A 26544-nucleotide genomic window follows, 5' to 3' on the forward strand; every position below is an offset into this window, starting at 1 on the left:
GAAGACTTTTATAAAATGACTATACCCCAAATTTGATGAAAATCAGCTGAAAACTGAAAAAGTTATAAATTTAATTGTATTAATTTCTCGATCGTTCCTATGGGAGCTATATGATATAGTAGTCCGATTTTCATAAAATTTTATGCAAAATTGTAGAGTATAGTAAAATGGCTATATCTCAAATTTGATCAAATTCTGTTAAAAACTAAAAATGTTATAATTTTTCTTGTAAAAATTTTCCGATCATTCCTATGGCAGCTATATGATATAGCCGTCCGATCCGGCCCGTTCCGACAGACGGACATGGCTAGATCGACTCGGCTGTTGATCCTGATCAAGAATATATATACTTTATATAGTCGGAGATGCCTCCTGCACTGCGTTGCAAACTTCTGACTGAAATTATAATACCCTGCAAGGGTATAATAATAATCTCAGGTTATATGCGAAGTTACATATGTCAATTTTCATGTTATTTAACTATTCAATAGTTATTTTGGCAGTTATTGTCGTCCGATTTTCATAAAATGAAAAACAATATTATATAATTATGAGAAAAATTGCCATATATCAGATTAAATAGCTAAAAACTAATTTGCGTAGTAACGGACAGACTGTTAATTTTAGAGAATATACAATATTTTTTATGGAGTCGAAAATGGTTCATTCACTGCGTTGCAAGCTCCTGGTTATAAACTATAATACCTTACAAATATATAATAAATACAGCGAATTATTTTTTAAATACATCGTATTTATTGCCATGAAATATATATCTCGCTTCTGGACTTTAAATGCATTCGGTTGTTCGTTTGATATCTGAAAATACGTGCATACATACATACATGAAAGCAAAATCGTTTCAAAAAGGGTTTTTGTGTATAAAAATGACAAAGATATTATAAAAAAACTAGCTTAAACATAATTTGATGCACTGCACGGCCTGTTCTTATTTATAGTTGGTTTCTCATGCCTAAAAATAAATAATAGGTAAAGTCAAATGGAAAATGGGCTTGGTGATACAATTCTTTTCGTTAGATGTATGTACAATCTTGTTTTATGATAATTATTCATGAATAAAAAATTATTTACAGTATATTGCTATCTACAAATATATGTATATACAGTAAACAGTGCCTAACTAAAGCGAATAAATTCACAAAATGTCTACACGAAATGCACACGTTAAGGCATTTAAATAATATTTTTGTTCTACTTAAAAATAATATCCGCTGGGGGCAGAATGTTGTCCTTGTACAGGCAGTACCAGATGCTAGAGTACCAGATGGTGCGGTCCATCCATTCGCTGCCAGCCAGGACGTGGCCAATAAAGGGTGCATCGCGCGATCTACAATAATGATTTTATTATTTTTACAATTCATACATATGTATGTAAATATATCAAGTAACAAGAAAGGAATCTAACTTCTGATCATTAAGAATTAATTCAATATAAACGATGGAAATGGCTAGATCGACTCGGCTGTTAATGCCGATTAAGAATATACATATATACTTTATATGTTCGAAAATTACTCCTTCAATGCGTTGGAAACCTTTGACTAAAAAACAAGGGTATAAAAACATCAATTAACAATTCGATTTTGTTGTTAATTTGTACTTTATGCAAAAAATTAACTACTCTAGCTTATTAACGGGGTTTCATGTGGCGGGAACGGGCGTAGCCAACTTAAGTTTCTGCTGTTTCAACAGATAGAAGGTTGTCACCGATTTTACTGCTTCACACAGACATATATTGAAGTGCTGATATTGATTAAGAATATATGTACTTTATGGGATCGGAGATGCCTACCACCTCTCTTTTACATACATTTCAGATTGACACTAAGCTATACTTATCGCTACCAGATCCACAAATTCATTTTGCACATTTATAACACAATTTCTTCTGAACAAATTGTGCTTTCAAAAGTTCAAGTATTCTAAAAATCCTTTCGATATGGTATATATGATATATTGATTCTAACGATCGGACAATTGAAGCCTGATTTTTAAATTTGCGTTTCTATATATCAGTTGCCTCTCCGTACTTAATGTCAATATGTGGACGTCCGTCCTCAGTGATCTATATATAAAACCCTAGTGACCTGTGACCAACCTCATAATTTGCGCCTGCGTGCGCTCTACAAATGTGATGGCCCAGCTCCAGGGAAAGTCCCGCTTGCGCTCACATCCCAGGTAGGCAGTGCAGCTCTGCAGGAACACCTCGCGCACAATGGTCGTCTTGTCGTTCTTGTCCTTCTTAGACACCACTATCTTTCCGTCGCGCAGCTCGCATTGCAGCGTCTTGAAGGTCTTGGTGCGATAGTCGGCGAAACGTAGCTCCTTGCCGGGAGTTACCGTGGCTAGATTTTTCACAGCGCGCTGGATCTCGCACAGCATGTCAATCGGACGCATCACCAGATAATTGTGCTTGCGATCCTCCTCCGGCCAATATGACCAATTGAGGATCACGTCAAATACTTTGGTATCATGATGCAGCGGTCGCTCCAAACTGTCGTTCAGTATCACTTCGTACAGGGTCAGCTGATGAGTAGATAATTTCATTTTGGCGGAGTATTCCCGGCACAGCTCATAGGCGGTCTTTGTGGGTGAAATGGTGGCATTAACCTGCGTCTTTTCCTGTTGATGAAACCGAATTTTATATTTTATTTGTTAAAATATTTTAATAATTCAATTTGAGCAAGCAATTGCACCTCTGTGGTATTGTCTGGATTGGGGTTCAGACTGATCCAGATTTTGATGTCACCGGACTGCTTCACTGCATCCTTGAGCGTTTCGGCGGCCGCATAATATTTTTGCAGGCACGCCAGCATGGCCTGTTCCCGTTTCTGCTCAGATAAAAATCGAATTAAATTGTAGATTTTATGCATAAATCTCCACGTTTGCTTACCATTTCATCGATGCTGCATGGAAATAGATTCTTGTAGAGCACTATGAGATCGCTTAGCACATCCGCCTCCTTTTGCGAATAGATCAGCTCATCGCTCTGAAGATTATAAGAGCATAGGCATAAGCACAACAATTAGGTTAACACTACAGCAACGCACCTTCTTGGCCAGCAGCGTTGGGCCCCAGATCATGGTCAGGTTCTGGACACTCATCTTGTTCTTAGACTGCTGTGAGCTGATAAACACCAGATGACCCACAATCCGGCGCAACGTTTCGCGTTCAATGGCGGAGAGTCTGGCTAGGAGCTCCCTGTAAATGGGTATCTTTTCAGAAGCCACAGACAGCTCCGTGACGAACACAAAGCTATCCGTGAGCTTGCCCAGCAGCCGCTCGGGCAGGTCGCGCATAAAACGCTTCAGCACATTGGCCACATCGTGCTCGTTGTACTCGCTTCGGGTGATCTCCACATTGAAGGCATCCGCACGGAAAGCGCTCATCAGTTTGTGCATAGAGTTCTCCGACCCGGACTTGCGATATATGCCCTCCGACATGGACCCGTGGATGTAGACAAAGTTAATGCACTTGTCCACAATTACGGGCACATCGTAGCGCGTCAATTGTTGGTCACCCAACGAAAATCCATTGTTGTGGGCCACTTCGCGAATGATGTGTCGCCAGATCTTTGTCTCTCTCGCAGAACTCATAATCATGTAGACGGCATACGGTGGGCAGTCAATCATCAACATGGGCCCACTCTCCACGTGCAGATTTTCGATAGACTCATCGCTCTCCTTAAGCACTTCAGGATAACGATTAAAAATTGAATTCAAATGAAGGGTGTGTACATTTCAGCTTTGTTTCTTTGTCTACATACCTATGCACCTAGCTTTGCGCAGATCCATCTTCTCTACGTTGCCGTTTGATTCGCTCACGAAGATTAGCCGCCTTTGGCTCTTGCGAAGCACTAACCAAGTGCCACTCCACTCCGAGGTGATAGACGTCTGCCGAGGAGGAAATAAAAGATTACATAAGGGAACTGAAACTCCTGCTAATGCCCACCTTGAGATAACACCAACCGGCGCGATAGTAATGACAGGTGTACTTCACTGGCAGGCTGTTCGTAAGGCTCTCGAGGATCTTCTGCATCCAGACGCCGCGCTCTGACTCTTTGCCAACGCCATAGAGATGGGAGACGCGCTGCTGTTTTACATTGCCCGACGAGCTACTGGTCATCAGGAGATTAGGATTCGTGGACATGGCATCGCTAGCCCCGTTGCCATTTTTCGGCTGCGAAGTTGTAATCTCGAAGCAGTAGAAATGGGTGGCCGTATCGGTAACGCGGCTGTTGCTAACGCATTGTAGGGTGGTGACCGTTTCCAGGGGTATCACCTCCCTTAACGTCTTCATCTCTTGGTCCAGAAATGTCTGGAACTGTCGCTCTCTGAGTATGGCCTTGCGGTTCTGCATTTCCTTGAGAATGTCCTCCACGACGCCCGTGGGAAAGCGCACCAGCGGTCCCTCGTATCGTACGAGAAGGGGTGACAGACATGGTCGTGGCACCATTTGCAGAGCCACCTTCAGATCCGACTGTCGCTGATTGGCTGTCCGGAAGCTGGCCTTCCGCTTCATGGCGTCCATGCGTAGCTTAACATTGGAGAAGGCGCTGATTGTCTGCCTGAAGCGGGAACCAATGGTGGAACGATTCTCTTGACTGTTAGCTGCGTTATCCTTGCCGCCGCCTCCAACGGCCTCAAGATAGGTTGGCGGGCTGTCGCCTTCAATGTTGGTGGTTGCGGTCGGTCTGCCAGATGAACCGGCGCTGTCTGCCACAAACCAATTGGTCCGATTTCTCGAAGCACTGGCCAAATCCACGGCCACGTCCTTATTGCCGGTCGTTGGCATTCTGGTGAGATAGGGTTTGGCTCGCTGCTCGTCGCGTGCAGCCTCCTGATCGGAGTCCAGCATATTCTCCATACTGTCGCTTAGCAGCTGGGAATTCTGGTGCACTATCTGCGGCTGTTCCTTCGATGCTATGGAGGACGGTTCCTCCTCGGATGTGCACATGCTGACATCGTCCTGCTCCCGTTTCACTGTGCCATAGGTGTCCTCCTCGAGCAGGTGTTCAAGGAGCAGTAGCTCGTTGCTCTTGTTCGACCTGGCCAATGTAGAGCACTTGCTGGTTAGCGGATCAAACTCCTCGATCAATTCCAGCGGCAGGGGGACACCGCCGACAGCTCCTTCCTCCGCATTCTCGCTGATGCAGGCCAGCTGCTGTTCGCCCGCTTGGTTGGGAGTAAGGAGATTACTGCGACTAGTTCCGGCGGTGGCCATTTCGAAGAGCTTGCCATAGGTTGCGTCCTGATTGGCGTACACCGGTTCCGGAGAGGAATCATCGGCCTCCCCTCCTTCCTCAGTCTTTTCGTCGCCGTAGAACTCCCAGGAATCGCTGCGCTCTGGCTTTGGTGTCTTGGATTCCGCCTCCGCAATATTGGCGGATATCTGCAAGGATTCCTCGCGCTCAGCAGCCGCCGCCGACCGGTTAAGCTCCTCCAGCTCCGCTGAGTTCAGAGGTGGACGTCGCAACTCGATGTGCTCGTAGTTCTTACGGCGCTTCTGCCGTCGCGGCGGCTGTAGGGCATCCAGGCGGAACTGCTCCGGCTGCTGGGACAGGCGGGGTGGCGGATAGGCAGGCATAGGCAGGGGGTGCGGTGAATCTTCGCCGCTGGAGGAACTGTTGGTGTTTAATGGAACATTAACCTGCCGCTGGCTGCGCAGCTGCACCAGCCGGGCAGCATCGTGTGCGAGATTCCTGGATGTTGGCAAGGCACTGGGCGTGGGTCGTGCACGCAGAGCTTCGTCATAGCTGGGCGGCTTGCCCTGTGTTTTGGGGACCTCGTAGCAGCCGTCGTCTTCGTGCAGATCCCCTGCCTTCTTGACATCCGTGGGATAGCCGCCGTCTTGGTCTTGCCTTAGATCAGAAAGACCTCCGTTGCGATTCAGCGGACTGGAGAACTGAATGGCACTGAAGACCTCCGTATTGGGCATCGTCTGGCGTCGGTTAAGATCGGATTCACATGATCCATCTGCTCTAGAACCGTCCCCGCCATCAGGCTTGTCCTTTGTTCGTCCGAGACTGCTGAAGTTCGATCCAAACCGCTTGCTGGCGTGCTTTAAGCTCCGGCCCGCATCCGCACCAAGGTTGCTGATCGCTTCAGTGGAGTTCTTAAAGTTCTTGTCCAGACGTTTCTTGGCTCCTTTAGCCTTGAACGTGATCCGCTCACCGATGGCTTCGCCCAGCATCTTGGAAGTGGTGCCCAGAGATCGCAGAAGGTCGCTAAAATTGAATATATTATTTAGTGTTTTTTGCGCCAGTTTTTCAATTAAACTGAATCCCGTTTCCTTAAAAGTTAGTAAGTGAGTGTGAACCAAGAAGTATTCAAAGAAGTTGTTAAACCATAAAATGGTTTCAGTCCAAAGAAAACATTTGAAATCCAGAAGTATTATTGATAAATGAGTGCTAAAATAATTAAACCCAAATAGGAATTGAAATCTAAAGAACAAAAAAAGTTATGACACAAAATATAACATTATACCAAGGAAATTAAATTATAAAAAAACATTATAACTATAAAAGCACCTAGTTCTATCTTACATCTATTGATTTAAGTATCGGTGCACATTATATTAAAAATAGTTATTTTTTAAATTAACAGTTGTTAAATCTGCTACAGAAAACCCCCAAAACACCTTCCCAAAGTCATCATGCTTCCTATGCTCATACATGAAGTTAATCAACAGAAATAAAATAAAAAAACAAATGGAATTTGTAAAAATGGTAAATAATCTAGAAATGAATCAAAGGAATGAATTTGTTTTTACAAAACGGCAACTTCAAACAAATAAAAATGGATTTGTGGCCATTATGTTGGTCTTAAAGTCGTTTTCTAGAAATCTTTGTCACAGACTTTTTGTAAAAAAAACGCTGATTACAGATTAAAATGTTATAGAAATCCTTAGACAATTATCCGTGTACTTTAAAACATACCCATCGGATTAAGAATGCATTACTTGAATACTTAAATAAATTCAAACTAGATGTAAAACAAAAAATGCAATTTTGCTAATAGCCCGATTTAGCACATAGTGGAAGGCAATTGAAGGACATTTTTATTTAAACTAAGATCAGTTCATTTAGTGCTAATTCTTCAATATCAGATTAACTTGTATATTTAATTCCTTTAGATTTAATTCAATCACAGGTTAAATGCCTTGTAAAAAGGGACTTCATTTATATGTTATTTCTTACCGCAAACCACCTTACAAAGCTTACAAAACTAAGGGCAGACCCAAGGAGTGCTAGAGAGTGCGGAAAACAGAAATATCAAATGATTGAATTGCGGTCAAAGTTTACTTGTCATCGTCGCCATCTCGGCTTTCGGACTGTTCCCCGGAGCAGGACGACTGCTCATCTTCTGGATCCTCCCCGTGCTCCTGCGACTTATGGATGGGTGATGAATCGACGGCGTCTACGTACCCGGGTGACTGCGACTTGAACTTGCCGCTGTGGGAACTCTCGCTGTAGTCCAGCGATATGTTGGACGCATACCGGGATCCGTCCCGATCCTCGTCAGCCCTGCCTCCGGTTATGACACTGGTGGTAGATAGTTCGCTGCAGACCGATGAACGCTGATCGGGCTTTGGGGGTACCTGTGGAGCAGCACGCAGGATTCGCAATGGGGTCAACTCCCCATCTTGATTCCCCTCTTTTTCACTCAGCGCTTCCGTTGGCATTCGTTGGCGGGGAGCGGGCTTTGGAGCGGCATATACTGGCTCCTGGACATTCTCATTGGCATCCGGCCCATAAATCGGTTGCAGCATCAACTTGTCCTGACCACTCGATGGCAGCTTTTTGTCTGAACAATTTGTGTGCAGATTCTCGGCATTTATATTTAATTCTTTCGTGTTGTTGTTATTATTGTTATTGCCACTATTAGATGCGGCATTACTTTGGTTTACATTCGGGGTCCTGATCTCGATGTTCTCGTAGTTGGCGGGTCTCAGTTCCGGATAGAGGCGGCGGGGAGCGGGCACGGGTCGCGCCTGTTCCATGACTAAGCCTTAAAATAAATCAATAAATATTTATTAATTTTAAAGCGTATTCCGATATTTATTCATAACAATACCTTAGAACTATATACTATTGACTTAGAATTAGAAACATGGAAAGAATAGTAGAATATAACTGTTTTATCTAGGTAAACGAGGATTTAAGGGGTTTTCTAAAAGAAAACTCATTGCTCAAGGTAAAAATAATGTATATGGGTTTACCCCAAATATAATCCTTTGAGGGCATACCTGTCGCCACTATACACCATTGGGGTTTTACCTGAGAGGGTTTCATCGATGCACCGATTGGTATATATAGGCATGGAACTTTCCCTGAATATCACACATCTCTCCGGTTAACCAAGCTGTCGACATGTCGGTAACCATTTCGGAATTCTATCAGACTTCGTTAATTTTCTGGAGTAACCTTATCGCCATATTACTGCAGTTTATAAAGACAACGTATCGGAGACACACATCACAGAGTCACAAAAAGCCACAAACCGAAAAGATGGACAATTTGGAATACTGCAATATGGTTTCCAGGACCATGGAAACTTTCGTCGAGGAGGAGCAGAAGAGGGTCCAGCGGAAGGCCCAGGAATACGCCAAAGTGGAGCTACTTCATCGCCTGCTGGTCCAGCAACAATTGCAGGATTTACAGCGAAGAAGACTTCTGAGATTGGCGGTGGCTCGAAGGCGTCTTGACTACTCTAATTAGCTAGCCAATTAGCTCTATTATAGCATAACTTATTAAGATTTGTATTACGCTTAGGTATTTTGCATTTTTAAGTGGCAAATTACTACTCCGAGTCAAGTCAAATAAAATAAAATGAGGGGAGAGCTCGAAAATTAAAGACACGTGTTTGCATTTATTGTCCAGCGATCGATTGACATTAGCTTCTTCTATCCGATCATTACTAAACCTAAGCTTTCCCTTTTCTCTTTCAAGTCGATTATTTGCTTTTATTATACCCTTTTGAAGAGTATTATGACTTTAGTTACAAGTTTGCACCGCAGTTTAGAAAACAAATGCTATAACTTATAGCCTATAAGCATCTAAGCATCAACAGTCGAGTGAATCTAGCCATGTCCATCTATACGTCCCTTACTATGTCAACTTACTAGTTTACCAGTCGGATAAGACAGCTTTTTCCCATAGCTTATTAAATTACAGTTTACTACACATTGCCGACCATAAAGTATATATTCTTGATCAGTATAAGCAGCCGAGTTGAAAAGGGGTATACACAGTAAAATATGTACATTTGTATACAAGTATGAGCAATAAGGGCATCGCTCATATGAGTAAACAACATTGAAGGAGATTTCATGAGCTCGAACGTCTTTGTTAGGAATTGAATTGCAATTTTGAGACAATACTTTCCTTTATTAATTTTAATAAATAAATATATAGGCTAAAAACTGCGATAAAATGTCTAATAATAAGTAATAATGGCTTGCGGAACTACTGAGACCAGGGAATTACAATCAAATTATATAATCAATTAATTCTTTAGACGTATCTTACAGTTTCTTGTTTTCAATAAACGACAAGTTTAAGTATTGCTATGTGGAGGCTTCAAGTTAATTCCTCGTATTGAATTGTTTAGCTTTATGGCAGTTGTCTGAACCCTTCAACTCTTCGAAATGAATGTGGAGAGGTCCAGACCATGCCAGATCGGATGTGATGTGTGTGGTGGAGCCCAAAGAGTGGACGTTGGCATTTAAGTGGTATTCCCCTTTTCAAAATGGGAGTTCTTCTCCACTACCCTTAGCCTCGATTATTTTGTTTACATGAACATATCATTATAATGTTATTGTCGCTGGCATTTCTCTTCGCATATTGCGCCGGATAAGTTGGATGAATGAACTCTTGATCAATATGGATGTTTTGGATGATTCACATGGAAACCGACCATCCCGATAATACTATGTTATTTTTATTGGTCTCCGGGAAACTAACTCCAATAACTACAACATTGTCACCCGTCGTATCAGCAATTCGGGAGCTTAATCGATTATTGGTTCCGGTTTTCACTCCGAGCAATCAATTTTTAAATGCTGACCAAGTTTATCAATTGTTTTGCACCAAACAATCATACAGTTACTCAATTCAGCAAACGATATATGTATATGTACATATATGTATTCACTATCGTTTCAAAGTTCAATTCTTTAGGCTTGGCTTTAGGTTGTAACATTTTGTTGGGTCAGAACTTTAAACACATGGATTCTTTTCATATTTGAATTCGTTAACTCTTATAGAACTCTGGCAATCTTAAATGTAGTTTTTAAACTAGCTTTTCATTAAATATATATACAAAATGTGTCACTCTTTGTGATATGAACAGGCACTGTATTCGCACCACAAATACATATGTACATATATATGGTAGTATTAAACCCGTGCTATATACACACGTTTGCAGATATCGTTCGTATTTATAGTGACCAGGGACGATGATAATTGTACAATAAATATGCCAAGCGATGAGTGGTCATATAGACCCATGAATGGCCGACGATATTTTAGCTTTCGTACACTCTCGGAAAATGGCTCTACAATTTGGAATTAATTGAAATGGGTATTGTTGTCGAATGGTTTTCAAAAATCAAAGCCCCACTTTCTTATCATTCCTATGCTATGAAACACTTGAATGCGAGAAATCAAAAAAGCCTCAGTTTATGCGACACACATGAATTCACGGATTCAATTTAACAGAAATGTCATGCAACATGTAACATTTTTGTAGTTAACTGTTTACAAATAAAAATAGGGAAATTATTTTTAAAGTATTTTTGTCTTTTTAGTCTTCAACACAGATTGGTTGTGTTTATTCCAAATTTAAAATTTACTTTATACATGAATACATGCTGAATTCATTTATTAAATGCATGAATTCGTTCTCGCACAAACACAGCTAATGTAAACAAATATCGACACAAAAATGTTGACGGATTGCCCATTCTTAAATATATAATTCATTTAGGAAAGAAAGCTGATTACATAGATTATTATTCTGGGTAATTAATAATAAAAAAATCGGGTCTTATGTTATAAGATAAATTGTAACCAATATAACAAAATCAGTAAAGATATTAATGTAATTTCAAAAGGACATCATGAATTATAATTCTTTCAAATAATTGATCAATGCAGATATTTTAGGTTTTAAGTTACGCCTCGATAGCAAACATTTAGATTTTCTTTTCAGTATAAATGTGATTGTTATACCCTTGCAGGGTATTATAATTTCAGTCAGAAGTTTGCAACGCAGTGAAGGAGGCACCTCCGACCATATAAAGTATATATATTCTTGACCAGGATCAACAGCCGAGTCGATCTAGCCATGTCCGTCTGTCCGTCTGTCCGTCTGTCCTTCTGTCCGTCTGTCCGTTTCTACGCAAACTAGTCTCTCAGTTTTGAAGCTATCTGAATGAAACTTTGTAGTTAGCCTTCTATATACTCTCACTCGTACATATGTCGGAACGGGCCGGATCGGACGACTATATCATATAGCTGCCATAGGAATGATCGGAAAATTTTACAAAAAAAAAATTTAACATTTTCAGTTTTCAATAGAATTGGATCAAATTTGAGATATAGCCATTTTACTATACTCTACAATTTTGTATAAAATTTTATGAAAATCGGACTACTATATCATATAGCTCCCATACGAACGATCGAGAAATTAATACAATTAAAAATTATAACTTTTTCAGTTTTCAACAGATTTTCATCAAATTTGAGGTGTAGCCATTTTATATTAGTCTTAAATTTTGTGTCAAATTTCATGAAAATCGGACGACTATATCATATAGGTGCCATACAAACTATTGTTTGATGTAGCAGAAAAATGGAAATCTGTGAATGAAAAGCTGCAAATATAATATGTATAGGTGAATGAAATGAAAGCAGGTATTACTTCATTGGTTTTTAACACAAATATATATAATTTATATGGTATGGATTCCTAGTCATAGAATTTCTATCTGCAAGGGTATATAAACTTCGGCGTGCCGAAGTTAGCTTCCTTTCTTGTTTTTGTTATTAACTTTTCATATTTTGGTGTTTTCTTTTGCCTATGGATCTAAATTTGTGAATAAATGACATACAATATTTAAATTACTGTATACTTCTTTATGGAAATGAGGGCATGGTGAGGCATTCATGAGTACTTGCAATTGGATCGCCATTTATTTGCATGAATCACTGGTATTCCGTTCTCATTTTTCATATTTCATGCTTTTGTTGCCTCTGTTGGCATTTTTTGTAAATACATCATTTTTCATTGAGCATAATAATAAATGATATAATACGATTGATACTATGCATTCAACTTTATCTGTACCATTTAAAAAATAAATTAAAAAAAAAAACAAATATAATTGTTTAGAAGAACAAAGTTTCTAGGAAAAATTAACATTGTTTCTTATTACATTTTTCACTTTGCTCATTATTTGCATGACTTTGTGATTCACCAGAGTTTAAGTTCTGTTTTTGTTTATGTTTATTAATGCGATAAGAGAGCTGCGACAGTAAAAAAGCTGACTTAGCTGTTCGCCGCATATTCTCGGATCGTATTCATATAGTGCCTAAAAAGAAAGAAAACTGGAGGTTATGGGAACACTCGCGCTTACCGCTTCCATGGTCCCAATTATATAAGACAGATGTACGGAGAAGAATATAAGAAATGTGGGGTTTATGGTGGGGCTCAGAGAGCTCGCGACTCGATTTCAAAGTTGTTTGACAACATTTTTTGTCGTATGCATGTTGCTATCGATTTGTGATTTGATTTACACACAGAGAAATAAACGCACACTAGGAGAATAGTCAACGACCTATACTTTACTCTATACTTTACTTTATTTTTTAGTCTTGTTGATGCATGCAAGGATTTCTTAGTGTCTCGTTTAAGTATTCATTGAGGTTTCATCATCATCAGTACATTTATCAAACAATAACTTTACAACATATTGTCCAAGACAAAAAGGTGTCTTAGATAAGCATCAGTTTCAGAGAGGATTCACTCCTTCTTCATTAGTATTCGATGCTGCCTCTATGCGCCGTCGGAAGTTCTAGTACAACACTGGTTATAACTGCGTTTATATTACAGATTCTCTAGAAAGATCAACAAAAGAACCCAGAATTTGAAATTTAAATTATTTTATCGCTGTTTGTACATATATGTGCATCCCTACGGTTCCCATCTATATAGTAAACATTGAAAATTATTTTCTTTATCAGTTCGTTATTTTTATTTTGGATCTACGCTTGGTAAAACATTCTCTATTGTAGTTATCAGAAGATTTTTATGCAACAAAAATAATAATAATGGATTTCAAAAACACAGAAAACGGAAGTGGCCCTCAATGTGCGTATGTATGTAAGCAAATGCTGAACTCAGCGAATTTTAAAATAATTATTTGTTAAAGCAAATTGTCTTCTTAAACCGAAAGAACAGACCTATATGGTTAACATTTTATTTAATTTATTCAATGTATCCTATATGATTTAATGCTAAGTAAAAATGATAAAATATGTTTAAAATAGTATTTTTTTTTATTATTATTAACTTTCCGATAGTTCCTATGACAGCTGTATATACATATGTAAATAAATGTCCGATCGGCATCATCAAACTTAGAGACTAGTTTGCGAAAAAAAAAACGAACGGGCAGGCAAACATGGCCAGATTGGCTCGGCTGTTGATGCTGGTCAAGAATATATATACATTTATATTTACTTTATAGAGTCGGAAATGCCTCCATCACGGCGTTACAAGTTTTTAACTGAATTATTATACTTTTTTAAGGCAATAATTTTGTATTTAATAAAAAGTTCGTTCTTGGAAAAACCCAAGTTGATTAGGATTATACCCATTGCTTCAAAATAATCCATTAAATACTTTCTATATTTTCAAAGTTAGATACAAAATTCTGAACTGCTTTAATATAGGTAGAGTGTTCTGATGCGAAAGTCAAGGGAAACCAAGTCGCGGCGGAATGTGTGTCGATTGGTGTTGGCTTAATATGTTTATAATTTCGTTAATTGCCAAACAATTAAAACACCAGCAACAAAATGGGCCAAATAAGAGAGCGAGATGCCATATATTCGTGCCATTTTGGTGTCAACAATGACAGGTGAAAGAGTCGCAACTATTGGACAGCGCCGATCCCTTTGACTCTCTCTTTCTCTCTCTCTCTTTCTCTGTCTGGCAAAATGGGACCGATAAGCAGTTAGAAGCGATCTGTATATACACACAAACACATGTGTGTTAAATCTGCAGTTCCATGTCATCAATAGAATGTCATCAACGTGCCGACTTCGACTTCTGCCTAGCCGACGCTCTCAATCTGGTCAAAATCGACTCTCTCTCTTATGTTCTCTCATAGAAAATAAAGTGATAGTAGTTCGATGAATACATAGTTGATAACAAATTGATAAATATGTAGCTTTATTATCCTAAAATGTTGATGACAATACCCAGTATTTGTTAATGAAAGGTTAGTTCATTATTGACAGCCTAGGACATGCCCATGCTCGTTTCATCAGTAATGTGAATAAATTTCATGATTCATCCGCTTTAGATGAAGTACTGATTAATAGTACTTCGGCTCACCAACATAGAAATATATCATATATTTACATAAATACATTATAAACATAGATATGTATATGGCACAAGCCTGATAGATTGATCATAACGTGTTTTTTGAGATACAAATGTAGCTTATAGATAAAACGAGATCCACATAATAATGAAAGAGAGGAATAAAAGGGGAAAGAAAGAAAGGCCATAAAACCTTTAAAACCCATTTACCTTTCGCTTTTTCTTGTTTCGTATGCAATTTCTGCGGGTTTAAATTTTTTGTTATTCACAACATAAAAAAAAAACGAAAATAAAGCGATGCGCGGACAAAGAGAGTAGCGAGCAAGTGAGTGGACGAGAGCCTTGAGTCTAGCACAGTTTCCCACGTAAATTGCACTGATCTCTTACGGATCGATCTTTAATTGACACATTTCTTCAAACTCCGGCTTTTTAAATTTATTTGATTAAAGATTTTCGCAGAGTGAATCACTTGTAGGGTACCTCGCACACACACACTAACACTCTCGCGTACGCATTGTTTTTATTTGTCTTTCTTTTGTAAGATCGTTGTGTAGTTGGGTGGGGACGAGGAGATGGCGAATATAGGATATTGCGGGATGGGAACAACACCCGGGATAAGATATGATTTACAATACACGTTCGGACAATAACGACCAGAGAGCCAGACCAGTAGCTCGATCCGCGGTCTTTGTCTCCAGTTCACTTAAAAAAAAATCGGGCGAAGCTAATAAGTATGACCGTGGCTTGACCGTTATAATATACCACTGAGCTAAGGTCACAGAAATATACTTAAATACTGTTACACTAGAGAAGTTCAAAGGTATCTATCGTATACGGAATACCCTGTATGTCAGGCTTAAAATATACGGATATTAAAATAAGCGAGATGTGTGAGGCTTTGCCAGGTTAAAACTTTAGACAGACCTAATTTAGAACGACGGTGAGAAAATTGAAAGAAAATAACTTTAGTCGAATGGATTACTTTTTCAGGTGGATGAAATTGGTGATGTTAATAGAGGGAGTAGTGACGAGGGTATCTTTATGCGATGTTCGTCACAGGGGACGAAAATAATGTCTTTGGACGACGATGGTATTCGCTCCGCCGAATATGTACAAAGCAGGATTAATTTCATTGGTTCCCTTCAACGTCAGTCGCGAAGTCAATCTTTATTGTGGCGTTTCAAGCGAGGCAAATTTAATTAAATAAATAAATTAAAAAAGAGTTAATACTGTAGTAAGCAAATAAAATTTTGTTTTATAATATGTGGTTTTTAAAATGATAGCTTAGGATTTACTAATTTCGATTATAATCGAACGCAAACGTGGAGACAGTAAAAATACCAAACATTTTCAAAAAATATCGATGTCTAAGGAAATTGTACAAGCATAGATATATCGATACATCGGTCCATCAAAGTCAGTTTCGGCTCTATACTATACACAAAGTATCGAAAAAACCAAATAAATAGCGGATAATTCAATTAAAAAATCATTTTTCCGGAATAAGGAGATGAAATTTATTTTGTCTTAGTGAATATTCGAAGAGCAGCCGCATCACGTGGGATTTTAGCATTGGGACAGTGAGAAAGTGCACAAAGACACAAAGCCGACCCCCCTCCCACGGGGTTAAGGAAAAACAAAACTGAACATCCCACACGCAGCGAAAATTGGAAAAGGAAAAATGGCCACCAGCGAAATCACGAGCTCCAACGAGCGCCACTACTACGCCAAGCTAGAGGCTATCAAGGACATACGCGATAAGACGTTGGCCCTGGAGAAGCTGAAGGTGCGGATCATTAAGGAGGTGAAGCTGAGCGACGACGAGGAGAAATGTTTGGAGGAGTACCGCAAGGAGATGGAGCACCTGCTGGAGGAGAAGATGTCGCACGTGGAAGAGCTGCGCCAGATTCACGCGGACATCAATGATATGGAAAACATCATCAAGCAGACGAAGGAGAACCAGACGCGGTCCTTCGACATGGCCAACAGGGTCTACGAGGAGTACCTGGCTTTGAAGTACCAGATTGACCACATGCGTAGGGACTACCTGGGGCTGAGTCCCTTGCGCGACCTGCACGAGGAGGAGGGCAGCCCCATATCGAAGGATCGCTTTCAGACCAACTTCCTTAAAGTGGCCGCCCAATCTGCGGCGGCTGCAGCAGCGGCTGCGGCAGCGGCAGCGTCCGTGAACCAACCGACATCGCTGGCCAGGCCCCATGCCAGGCACCCTCTGATGCCAGAGGCCACTGTCACGGCCCTGCCCTCTTCCGTTGGCTCGGGAGGAGCGGGTGGCGGCGGTAGTGCTGGCAGCGGAGCTGGCTCAGTGGGCGGGAGCGGTGGAGGAGGAGCTGGGCAGCCTGGGCATGCTTTCATGCCACCAGCGCCACCGGGAACGGGCAGTGCTGGAGCTGCCGCAGTGCGCCTGGGTAAGGGCGACTTTTCAGCACCACCACCGCCGCCGCCGCCGACAAACAGGCTCCAGCAATCGCCGTCGATTGGTATCGGCCACCATCCGTCGTTCCGCTCTGACTTCAACGTAAATCTCCGTCAGCAGCCGCCGCCCATGAAGTCCTGTCTGTCTTGCCACCAGCAGATCCACCGCAACGCGCCCATCTGCCCGCTCTGCAAGGCCAAGTCGCGCTCCCGGAATCCAAAGAAACCGAAGAAGAAGAACAACTAAGCCAGCGAAACCAGAAACTACACTCATTTTTAGTCCGGAGCGGGTCCCGGAACTATAACTCTTTAAAAGTATAGCTTTTTTTTTAGTCTCGTCTATTTATCAATCCAAAAGCAAAGTTCTAACACAAAACTAAGCGGTGTGATTATGGAATCTCTAGAGTATTAAACAAAATGCATTAAGGTGTCTAATGTCTGGAATATTTTTAACAAAATTGCATTGAAGTCAGTATTAACAAGATAGGAAGCCAACTTCGGCACGCCGAAGTATGTATAGGGTATAGAAGATTGCAATTACATCATAAATAACTAATACAATATAAATTATATATATTTATGTTGAAAAACATCGAAGTAAAGCCGACTTTCGTAACATTTTCACTTATTTTAAATTCACAGCCTTGCATTTTCCACTACATTTAATATTTGTTCTATGGCAGCTGATATAGTCGTCCGATTTTTATAAAATTAAAATATGTTATAGTCGACCGATCCGAAGCTGTAATTTTTTTTTTAATAACAATACATGTTTGTATTTTAGTTCAACATGGATCTTCAGCATAATCTTTAAGCACAATCTTATTTTTTTTGTAATTAACATCACGGAGACAGTCGAATTAGCCATGTCTTTTTTTTCATATAAAGCCATCAATCTATATTTTTATGGAATAAAGGATATCGTTTTTAGGCAGAGCAAGACTCATTTTCGATCCACACTATTTTCGTGTTATTAATATAATATTAAGCTGATGTATTGAATTCCGAACAACATATAGGTAAAATGAAAAGACCTACTTATGTAAACGTTTCTCCAAGAGTGTTTTCCTACCAGAAAAAAAAAATTAGTTTGCTTATTTATTTTTAAATATTTTAAGGCTTGCCTAAAGAGTTTACTCAAAACATCAGTTGACATATTTCATTGATAGACACCTTAATATATGTTTTAAAATCCCCAAGAGTATTTAACAACCCTTATATTAACAATTTATCAAGCATTTACTTTAACGATTATTTTCGACATTTTATTGTAATCAGAGGTTTTGTTTACTGTACATGCTCAAATGTATCTAATTAAAAAAAGTAAATAAATAAACTCAAAATAAGAATAATTTTTGTACGATTAAGACGTGCGCAATGTGCAAGTAGCCATATCAAGCCAACAAAAAATTTATGAACAAATAAAAGTATTTCATTTTTTAAAAAGTCTTTCTGTCTACTGTTTATAAAAAATTCCTAAAATTAGCTAAGTTTTTAAATTAATTAATTGTAAAATAATCTATATGTTCTGAATTACATACCGTATAAATATTTCAAGTTGTACATATTTAATAATCATTTTACTTTTTTTATAAAATTTAATTACCTTTTATTCAATACTAGAGACCCGACACGGCAAATACGATATGAAGAATTTGATCACTATTAATTAGGACAGTGCGTTTAACATTTAGTTTTTGATAAGAAATATGTTTTTTCTAATATTAATATTAAAATAATATTTGGCCTGTACAACACATTTACAATGCTTTGGCATAGATTTTAATACAATGCCAAATACGATCCTATATCTCTTGGAGTAAAGCTTTCAAGTCAGATGGATTTCATTGAAGCTCATTTTTTTAGTTTCCTGTTTAACACCGAACACCGCTTTAAGGCAGTGGGAAAGAGCGGGAGACAAATAGTGTAGAACGACTGTTTTTGAAGAGTCCTACAAAGAAGGGGAAAAAATAACAATGTTGTCAGATGCCGCGAGGGCAATACAAATATTAATGAAAACAGACTTCTTGACTTTTAGTTCTCCCTCTCTCTTACAATTTTTTTAAACCTTTTAAATTTTTTCTCTCGCTCAATTATACATAAATTTTGTCATTTAAAAAATATTCTTTCTTAGATATAATTTATGAATATTTTTTGATTCAATTTTGAATTAATTTTAACTGTTTTAAGGGCATTACCATAGCATATTTTTTGACGCTGTTAAAACATTTGCTTAAAAATAAAACAAGCAACCAGTTTCTATCGATACTGAAACTATCGATATATCGGCACAGTCATTTGTCCATCTCTAGGGTGTCAGCCACAGCTGTTCATATTTTCACAAAACTTCAAATCATCAACAAAATCAAATAAATAAAGCTCCCAATTGAAAATATTTTATTGTATTTTTGAGATGCCAAAGGTGCGCCGCAGTCGCAAACCCCCGCCAGATGGCTGGGAGCTCATAGAACCCACTTTGGAGGAACTCGAGCAAAAAATGCGCGAGGGTAAGTGCCGCCTTTTTTTTTTGTATGTAAACAATGTTTAAAAACTTATAATTCCTTTTCAATTTAACAGCCGAGACTGAACCGCACGAGGGCAAGCGAATCACGGAATCATTGTGGCCAATTTTTAAGATTCACCACCAGAAGACGCGCTACATATACGATTTGTTCTACCGGCGTAAGGCCATTAGCCGGGAACTATACGATTATTGCCTAAAGGAAAAGATAGCTGATGGCAACCTGATTGCCAAGTGGAAGAAGTCCGGATACGAGAATCTTTGCTGTCTGCGTTGCATCCAGACGAGGGACACGAATTTCGGCACCAATTGCATCTGCCGGGTGCCAAAATCGAAGCTGGAGGAGGGTCGCATTGTCGAGTGCGTCCACTGTGGATGCCGCGGATGCTCTGGATAGATCGGACACGCATGGGACGTCCCGAGAAGGTCCTGCATCCTCAGTCGGTAGTTTCCATTTTCAATTTCAACTTAGTTTGTAAATACATTTTATACAACAAACGCAGCCGAACATAAAGACAAGAAAACCAACGAATAAAAAGGTTCATGCAAAGCCAGCGAACTATGTACCTATATATTTTATTTGCTAAAGTTTAATGTTTCGTTGCCAACGGATCATCCTTAGGAGATGCTCAACAACAGTTCGCGATGCTAATGAAGCTGTGAATTGTTTAATTAACTTTTGGAACTTCCTAAATATGCTGAGCATTCGATTGCACCATTTACCATGGAAATTTGAGTTTTGGTAAATATATTACAACGCATCTACAAAAACACGTGCTAAGTAATTCAAAAATACATTTGAATAAAAAGTTCAAAGTTGAGAGGAGAAAATGTATTAGTACAAAGAATTTAATATTCCCAAATAAACTCTCATTTACAATAATTGTCTTTAATAATTTTCTTATCTGTTTGTGAATTTTTCTAGACGTTGCTTTTCATATGGCCAACAATATGTTACATGATCCCTCGAAAACAGATTGTTTAGATTAGTTAAACACGGACTGACAAAAATATTGTTCACTCCATTACACTAAAAGAATATAAAATTGATTACTTAAATCCAGATGATCTGACTAAACGATCCAAATATTTTCGGAACATAAGTGTATATGGGAAAGTTCATATTGTCGTAAGTCATCAGAATTTGCGTTTTAGTTTTATGCAAATCGGATGAATTGCTATGATATTCTGCCAAAAGAAATAAAAACTGTAACTGCAAAACTGTGAATACAATATGAATTGTTTTTACGTCATTGTTTTCCAACATGTAAATTTATTTGTATTTATATTATATGACATATTTTAAACCTGGGATAACGTTGTTTAACACAATTTAAAAATGTTAATATTTAATTAGAACCGAATGTTTATATGTATGAACAAACGTTTTATATACTATCACCTGTTAGTTTTCTGCTTCTTTGATTCGATCCTTAATGATCCCATTACAATCTGCATGGGTATAAAAACATAGTTTTGAAGTTAGCTTCCTTTGTTTTATACCCTTGCAGGGTATTATAATTTTAGTCAGAAGTTTGCAACGCAGTAAAGGACTCATTTAAAGTATATATATATTCTTGATCAGCATCAACAGCCAAGTCGATCTAGCCACGTTCGTCTGTCTGTCCGTCTATAAGAATGCCTGTCCGTTTCTTTGCAAACTAGTCCCTCTGTTTTGAAGCTATCGGAATGAAACGTTGTATTAAGTCTTCTATTTACTATCACTTGTATATATTTATTTCGGAACTGGCCGGATCGAACGACTTTATCATATACTGTCATAGGAAGAATCGGGAAATTTTTTGAAAAAAATTATACCTTTTCCAGTTCTCAATATATTATCGTATATTTTGAGACATAGCCATTTTGTATTATGCTAGAATTTCGGTGTTCATTTTATGAAAATCGAAAAATATATCATATAGCTGTCATAAAGCGATTGTTTGATGTAGAAGAAAATGCATTATGCAAAAACAGTACATTATTTTGACATACCGCATGTTTAAAAAGAGGTATTGAAAATACAGTATCTCAAATGTACCAAACAATTTTCTTTTTTGCACTATTTGGGTAAAATGTTTTATAAGCTTGGCGTATAGGTGGTTTCCTGAGGGAGGAAACGAGTGCAGCGCATCAAAAACCTTCGGAAAATAATATTCCGGCCCTTGGTTTTAAAAATTTGTCGGCCTGTCCTATTCTGTATTTTTTAGTGTCGGTCATCTTTATATTTATACAATAAAAACTGTTGAGAATATGAACTTTTTATGTATAGCATACCATATTGCTTACTTGATACTTAGTGCAACAAGGAAACTGGATCCCTGTCATAAACTATTACTCTAGAATTCAATAGTGGTTTCCATCATGTCCTATTGCATCCAAATATAACATTACTAAAGATCTTTATATCCATGCAATAAGAAAGTAAATAAAATTACATTTTAGTCGTTACAACAATAAAACTACAAAGATCGAAAGTCCATCCACAATAAAACTTATTAATATTTAAAAGTAGTTATTAATCACTAATCACTGTTAGGTTTCATAATCATTAATTGAATAACGTACAAATAAACAAGTATTGGGTTATAATAAAAAATGATGTCCACCCTATGTTTTTGTATTTTATATTATAAATTTTTCTTTTTGTCCAATAGACATACATATGTATGTTTGTTCTTCAGATTGTAGATATATATATAACAATGTTTTCGGAATAAACGTTTACCTTACCTTAATGATATATATATATATATATACACTCCAACAATTTTGCCCTTTTAAATGGTAAGTAGATTGTTTTCAATTCACGTTTTTGAGGGTTGTTAAATTAATTACCTCACTATCTGGGATGTGCCCCCATGAACCGTCTGAAACACGCCGTAACTTGTTTGTCTCCACATCCCGGAATCCTTAGTCCTAAACATGGCTACCTGTCAACACTTAAGGGTTAGCCATAATAGGAAAATAACAAAAATGTCAGGTAGGAAGCCATGATCTAAGACGTGATGATTGGTTCTTTCAGAACTCTCAGAGCCTTTCTCTTTTTCCTTTCCAAAAATATGTTATTTGTCAGATTAAGAAAAATCAGTGACATTAGACTGATAATTGGTGTTGAGATTTCGTTGTCAGTAACACAAATGCATTTGTATATTTGAAAGGTATTTGCAGTTCTAAACATTGATTTTTGATAAGGAAATGTTTATCTTGCTGAATTTGAAAGAAGTCTGTTCGTTTTGTAAACAGTCGGGGTGTTGTATGTCCATATATAAATCGAATAGATACGTATATCATATATCGTATGTTTAGTTCGAACTTCGAAGTCTGCAATGCAGAAAAGCAAATATGAGTATGCTACCCTATAAAGTAAGAATATACATATGCATGTAAACTCTGTAACACTTTAAATATTGAACTACAAATGTCAAATTTGATTAGACGAAGTCAGTTTTCTTTCATGTTTTTTGGTAATTATATATGATATCCGAGTTGTGTATTAATTCTATACAAATATATATATAATTATCTATATATATAAAAATGCTCTGTTCGTGTCTACATCCTTCATAGACTCGAAAAGTTCTGAACCGTTTAAGCCCAAATTTTTACACAACATGCGTTGAGGTTCCAGCTCGGTTATTGACTACTTTTGATGTTGATAGCTTATCTGTGGTGGCGAATATATCTATTTTTTTAGCGTTTCCAAGTGCCCCTACTGCTGCGCCATCTACAGGCAGCCAGCTGAATCAAAGCATTTCCTGTCAAACATTCAAAACATATTGAAAGAAGAAACTTGAAAAGTTCTCAACCGTTTATGCCCAAATTTTTAGAGAAGATGCGTTGAGGTTCCAGCTCGGTTATTGACTACTTTTGATGTTGATAGCTTATCTGCGGTTGCGAATATATCTATTTTTTAGCGTTTCCCCGTGCCCCTACTACTGCGCCCTCTACAAGCAAATCAAAGCATTTCCTGTCAAACATTCAAAACATATTGAAAGAAGAAATTGGAGATACAAATTTTATTTTTTGTTCAGGTTCAGTAAGAAACGAAGTCATGCCACCAAAGAAGTCGAGATTGGGTCGTCGTATTCGCAATACAGAAGCAAAAAGACGTAAGATTACGAATATGACTGACGAAGAACGGGCCTCCATCCGAGAGACGCGGCTGCGCGATGAACTTTTACTCATACAGGTTAATGGTTCGGAGGACCGATTGCAATCATATATTGAAATGTCGTCAGATGTTTCATCAGTACATTGTCGATATGTATGCAAAAATTGAAACAACGTTTGCTGTGCCTCCGATTGAATCAGAAGAAACTTCGGTCCGAGGAATATATCCATTTGCGGGATGCTGTGATGAATGACCGTAATACAACCAACGTTGGAAAGCTCACGATTTTGCCATCCTCATACATAGGTAGTCCGAGCCACATGCATGAATATGCTCAAGATGCCCAGGCATATGTTCGTTGCTACGGCCGTCCAGACTTATTTATCACCTTCACATGCAATCCAGCTTGGGACGAGATAGTTCAGCTGTTATTTCCTGGACAATCGTATAGGGATAGGCATGACATCACAGCCCGTGTTTTCAGAGAAAAGCTCAAGTCACTGATGGATTTCATTGTGAAACATGGAGTTTTTGGATCTGTGCGGTGCTGGATGTATTCAGTAGAATGGCAGAAGAGAGGATTGCCGCATGCGCACATACTGATTTGGCTGTATGATAAAATTACTCCAGACGAAATTGACAATGTGATATGCGCTGAGATTCCACGGGCAGAGGTTGATACAGATTTGCATGCAGTTGTCATCAAGAACATGATCAATGGCCCATGTGGTACCCTCAACCGAAGTTCACCATGCATGGTAGACGGGAAGTGTTCCAAGCGATATCCTCGAGCATTTACAGCCAACACCGTAACAGGGGACGATGGATATCCTCTGTATAGGAGACGGTCAACTGAAGATGGAGGGACTTCGGCAACTTTAAACATGAGAATTGGTGATATTGAGGTAGACAATCGTTGGGTGGTTCCATACTCAACACTATTGTCAAAATCATACAAAGCGCACATCAACGTAGAATATTGCAATTCCGTGAAATCGATTAAATATATCTGCAAGTACGTGAATAAAGGCAGCGATATGGCAGTTTTTGGTGTTCAGGCAGAAAATGGGGACAGCAATGCAGTACGAGTTGTCGATGAAATATCTCAATACCAGGCTGGAAGATACAAAAGCAGCAACGAGGTTGCATGGAGAATTTGTTCGTTCCCCATTCATGAACGCTATCCAGCTTTAGTTCACTTGGCAGTCCATTTGGAGAATGGTCAACGTATCTATTTCACAGAAAGAAATGTGCAAGAAAGAGTCCTGAATCCGCCAGCGACAACTCTGACTGCCTTCTTCACCTTATGCCAGGAAGATGATTTTGCCGGAACATTGATGTATTCAGAAGTGCCCTCTTAACCACAATATGCCACAGAGAAACGTGGCAGGGTACAGCTAGTATATTATATTATTAAACTAGTGCAAACTTATTCCTTTTTGTTTTGTCATAGTAATAATACGTACATTTTTATTATTAAAGTTTAAATTAATCTTGTCTTATATAATATCTTATATAATTTATTTTTAACACGATGTGGGAATCGCTAAAATACAAGTCTTTACTTGTAGCATTGGGATATAAATAAAAATGAAATTGAAAGAATTTATGCATTGTACATATACAAATTAAATTGTGATACTCCGAATAATTTAATTTACTTCAACTTGCCTTCTAAAAAATCTATCTTAGACATTGAATTATAAATGTACATTATAAGTAATCATTATTCTTATATATACTTTGAATTTCATACAAATTTATATTCCAGACCCCACCAAAAAAAAAAAATAAAATCTACATTTTTATTAATATTTGATACCTATTATAAGGATACCTACTATAAGGCATAAGGTACGTTCATTAGCCTTGGATTTGCCCATTTAAGGTCTTGACACCTGACCACATCGTTCTAGTTTTTTGACAACTGGAAATTGGGAATACCCGGCAGCAGGCCCACGGAATTATAAATGCAGGCTGTGGCCGATTATCACTGACTCTCCCATGTTCAGTAGGTAGTTAGTTCCCCCTCATAATCCCTTTGTTTACACGACTCCGGATTCGCTGGCCAATCCCAAGACAGGTAGGCGGTACTCTTGAACCCGAAAGTGACACAAACAAGATCATAAAATCCATAGTTGTTGACCATTCATGAAGGTAGCCCATAGACCATAGTCTACCTGCTCCAGGGTATAAAATCAGGATGCTTTCGGGGCCAGGGCATCATTCGTAATCGAAAGTTTGCCGCAAGCAGTCACAGACGAACTCGCACTAGAGAACTCATAATGGAACAGAGTCACTTGCAAACACAGCTGGGCTACGGCAATGTGGGCAACAACTATGCCCCCTACGCGCCGGCAGTCTCAAAGCCAGAGGACATTGAGAAGCTGGTGGACCAGCAGCTCCTTCAACTCAAGGTACACTACAACGAACAGGAGCAGAACTATGTGAACCAGATGCTACTGGCGAATCCTATAGTTGTGGAGCGTCGGACATCGCCGCCGCTCAACACCGTACTGCCAACGCCGACACCAACGCCATCGCCCGGAGCTGGTTTCGGATCTGGAGCGGGGATGGAGGGCAGGGATGTCCAGCGTCAGCGGGCAGAGTCCTGCCGCAAGTCACGCTACAACAACAAGATCAAGAAGGCCAAGCTGCGCTTCCGGCACAAGTTCGTCAGCGAGCAGCTGAAGAAGAGCGAAGGCATGCTGAACACGATGCGGGAAGTAATCGCGCAGGCGGAGCGCCAGCTCCTTGACCGGGGAATCCCCGCCGCTGCCATCGAGCGCATGCGCAGCACCTTCGGCCTCGGTCTCATTCAGCCCATGGATCAGTGA

General features: G+C 39.0%; 5 protein-coding genes across 6 annotated transcripts; 4 read left to right on the forward strand and 1 right to left on the reverse strand.

Annotated features, from left to right (window-relative positions):
* Nucleotides 1-733: 733 nt before the first annotated feature.
* On the reverse strand, nucleotides 734-15406 carry RhoGAP15B (RhoGAP_ARAP and RA_ARAPs domain-containing protein RhoGAP15B). Of its 2 annotated transcripts, none has more exons than XM_086836681.1 (9): nucleotides 14850-15406; nucleotides 7325-8030; nucleotides 3973-6247; nucleotides 3788-3914; nucleotides 3072-3712; nucleotides 2915-3010; nucleotides 2718-2852; nucleotides 2120-2643; nucleotides 734-1348 (listed from the first exon to the last, which is right to left on the reverse strand). In XM_086836681.1, the coding sequence occupies exons 2-9, from the start codon at nucleotides 8020-8022 to the stop codon at nucleotides 1213-1215; spliced, it is 4632 nt and encodes a 1543-aa protein (XP_086692807.1). In that variant the 5' UTR covers nucleotides 8023-8030; nucleotides 14850-15406; the 3' UTR covers nucleotides 734-1212. The 2 variants fall into 2 exon arrangements, with proteins under 2 accessions (XP_086692807.1, XP_086692808.1); XM_086836682.1 differs by having other exon boundaries at nucleotides 7448-8030; nucleotides 14850-15405.
* LOC110175935 (uncharacterized) lies at nucleotides 8311-8876 on the forward strand. Its single transcript, XM_020942115.2, has one exon. It carries the CDS (start codon nucleotides 8393-8395, stop codon nucleotides 8738-8740), a length of 348 nt encoding a protein of 115 aa, XP_020797774.2. The 5' UTR covers nucleotides 8311-8392; the 3' UTR covers nucleotides 8741-8876.
* A 616-nt stretch (nucleotides 15407-16022) lies between the features above and the next one.
* Nucleotides 16023-18518, forward strand: LOC110175959 (zinc finger C4H2 domain-containing protein). The gene has a single exon (XM_020942148.2). It carries the CDS (start codon nucleotides 16321-16323, stop codon nucleotides 17317-17319), a length of 999 nt encoding a protein of 332 aa, XP_020797807.1. The 5' UTR covers nucleotides 16023-16320; the 3' UTR covers nucleotides 17320-18518.
* An 821-nt stretch (nucleotides 18519-19339) lies between these two features.
* Nucleotides 19340-20165, forward strand: l(1)10Bb (BUD31-like protein). Its single transcript, XM_020942244.2, has 2 exons — nucleotides 19340-19579; nucleotides 19650-20165. The coding sequence occupies exons 1-2, from the start codon at nucleotides 19486-19488 to the stop codon at nucleotides 19988-19990; spliced, it is 435 nt and encodes a 144-aa protein (XP_020797903.1). The 5' UTR covers nucleotides 19340-19485; the 3' UTR covers nucleotides 19991-20165.
* Nucleotides 20166-25992: 5827 nt separating this feature from the next.
* Nucleotides 25993-26544, forward strand: sisA (sisterless A). Its single transcript, XM_020942335.2, has one exon. The coding sequence runs from the start codon at nucleotides 25993-25995 to the stop codon at nucleotides 26542-26544; it is 552 nt and encodes a 183-aa protein (XP_020797994.2).

The sequence above is a fragment of the Drosophila serrata genome, unplaced genomic scaffold (genome assembly GCF_035046125.1).
Source record: "Drosophila serrata isolate PLE 108 unplaced genomic scaffold, ASM3504612v1 contig_293, whole genome shotgun sequence".
Taxonomy (NCBI): domain Eukaryota; kingdom Metazoa; phylum Arthropoda; class Insecta; order Diptera; family Drosophilidae; genus Drosophila; species Drosophila serrata.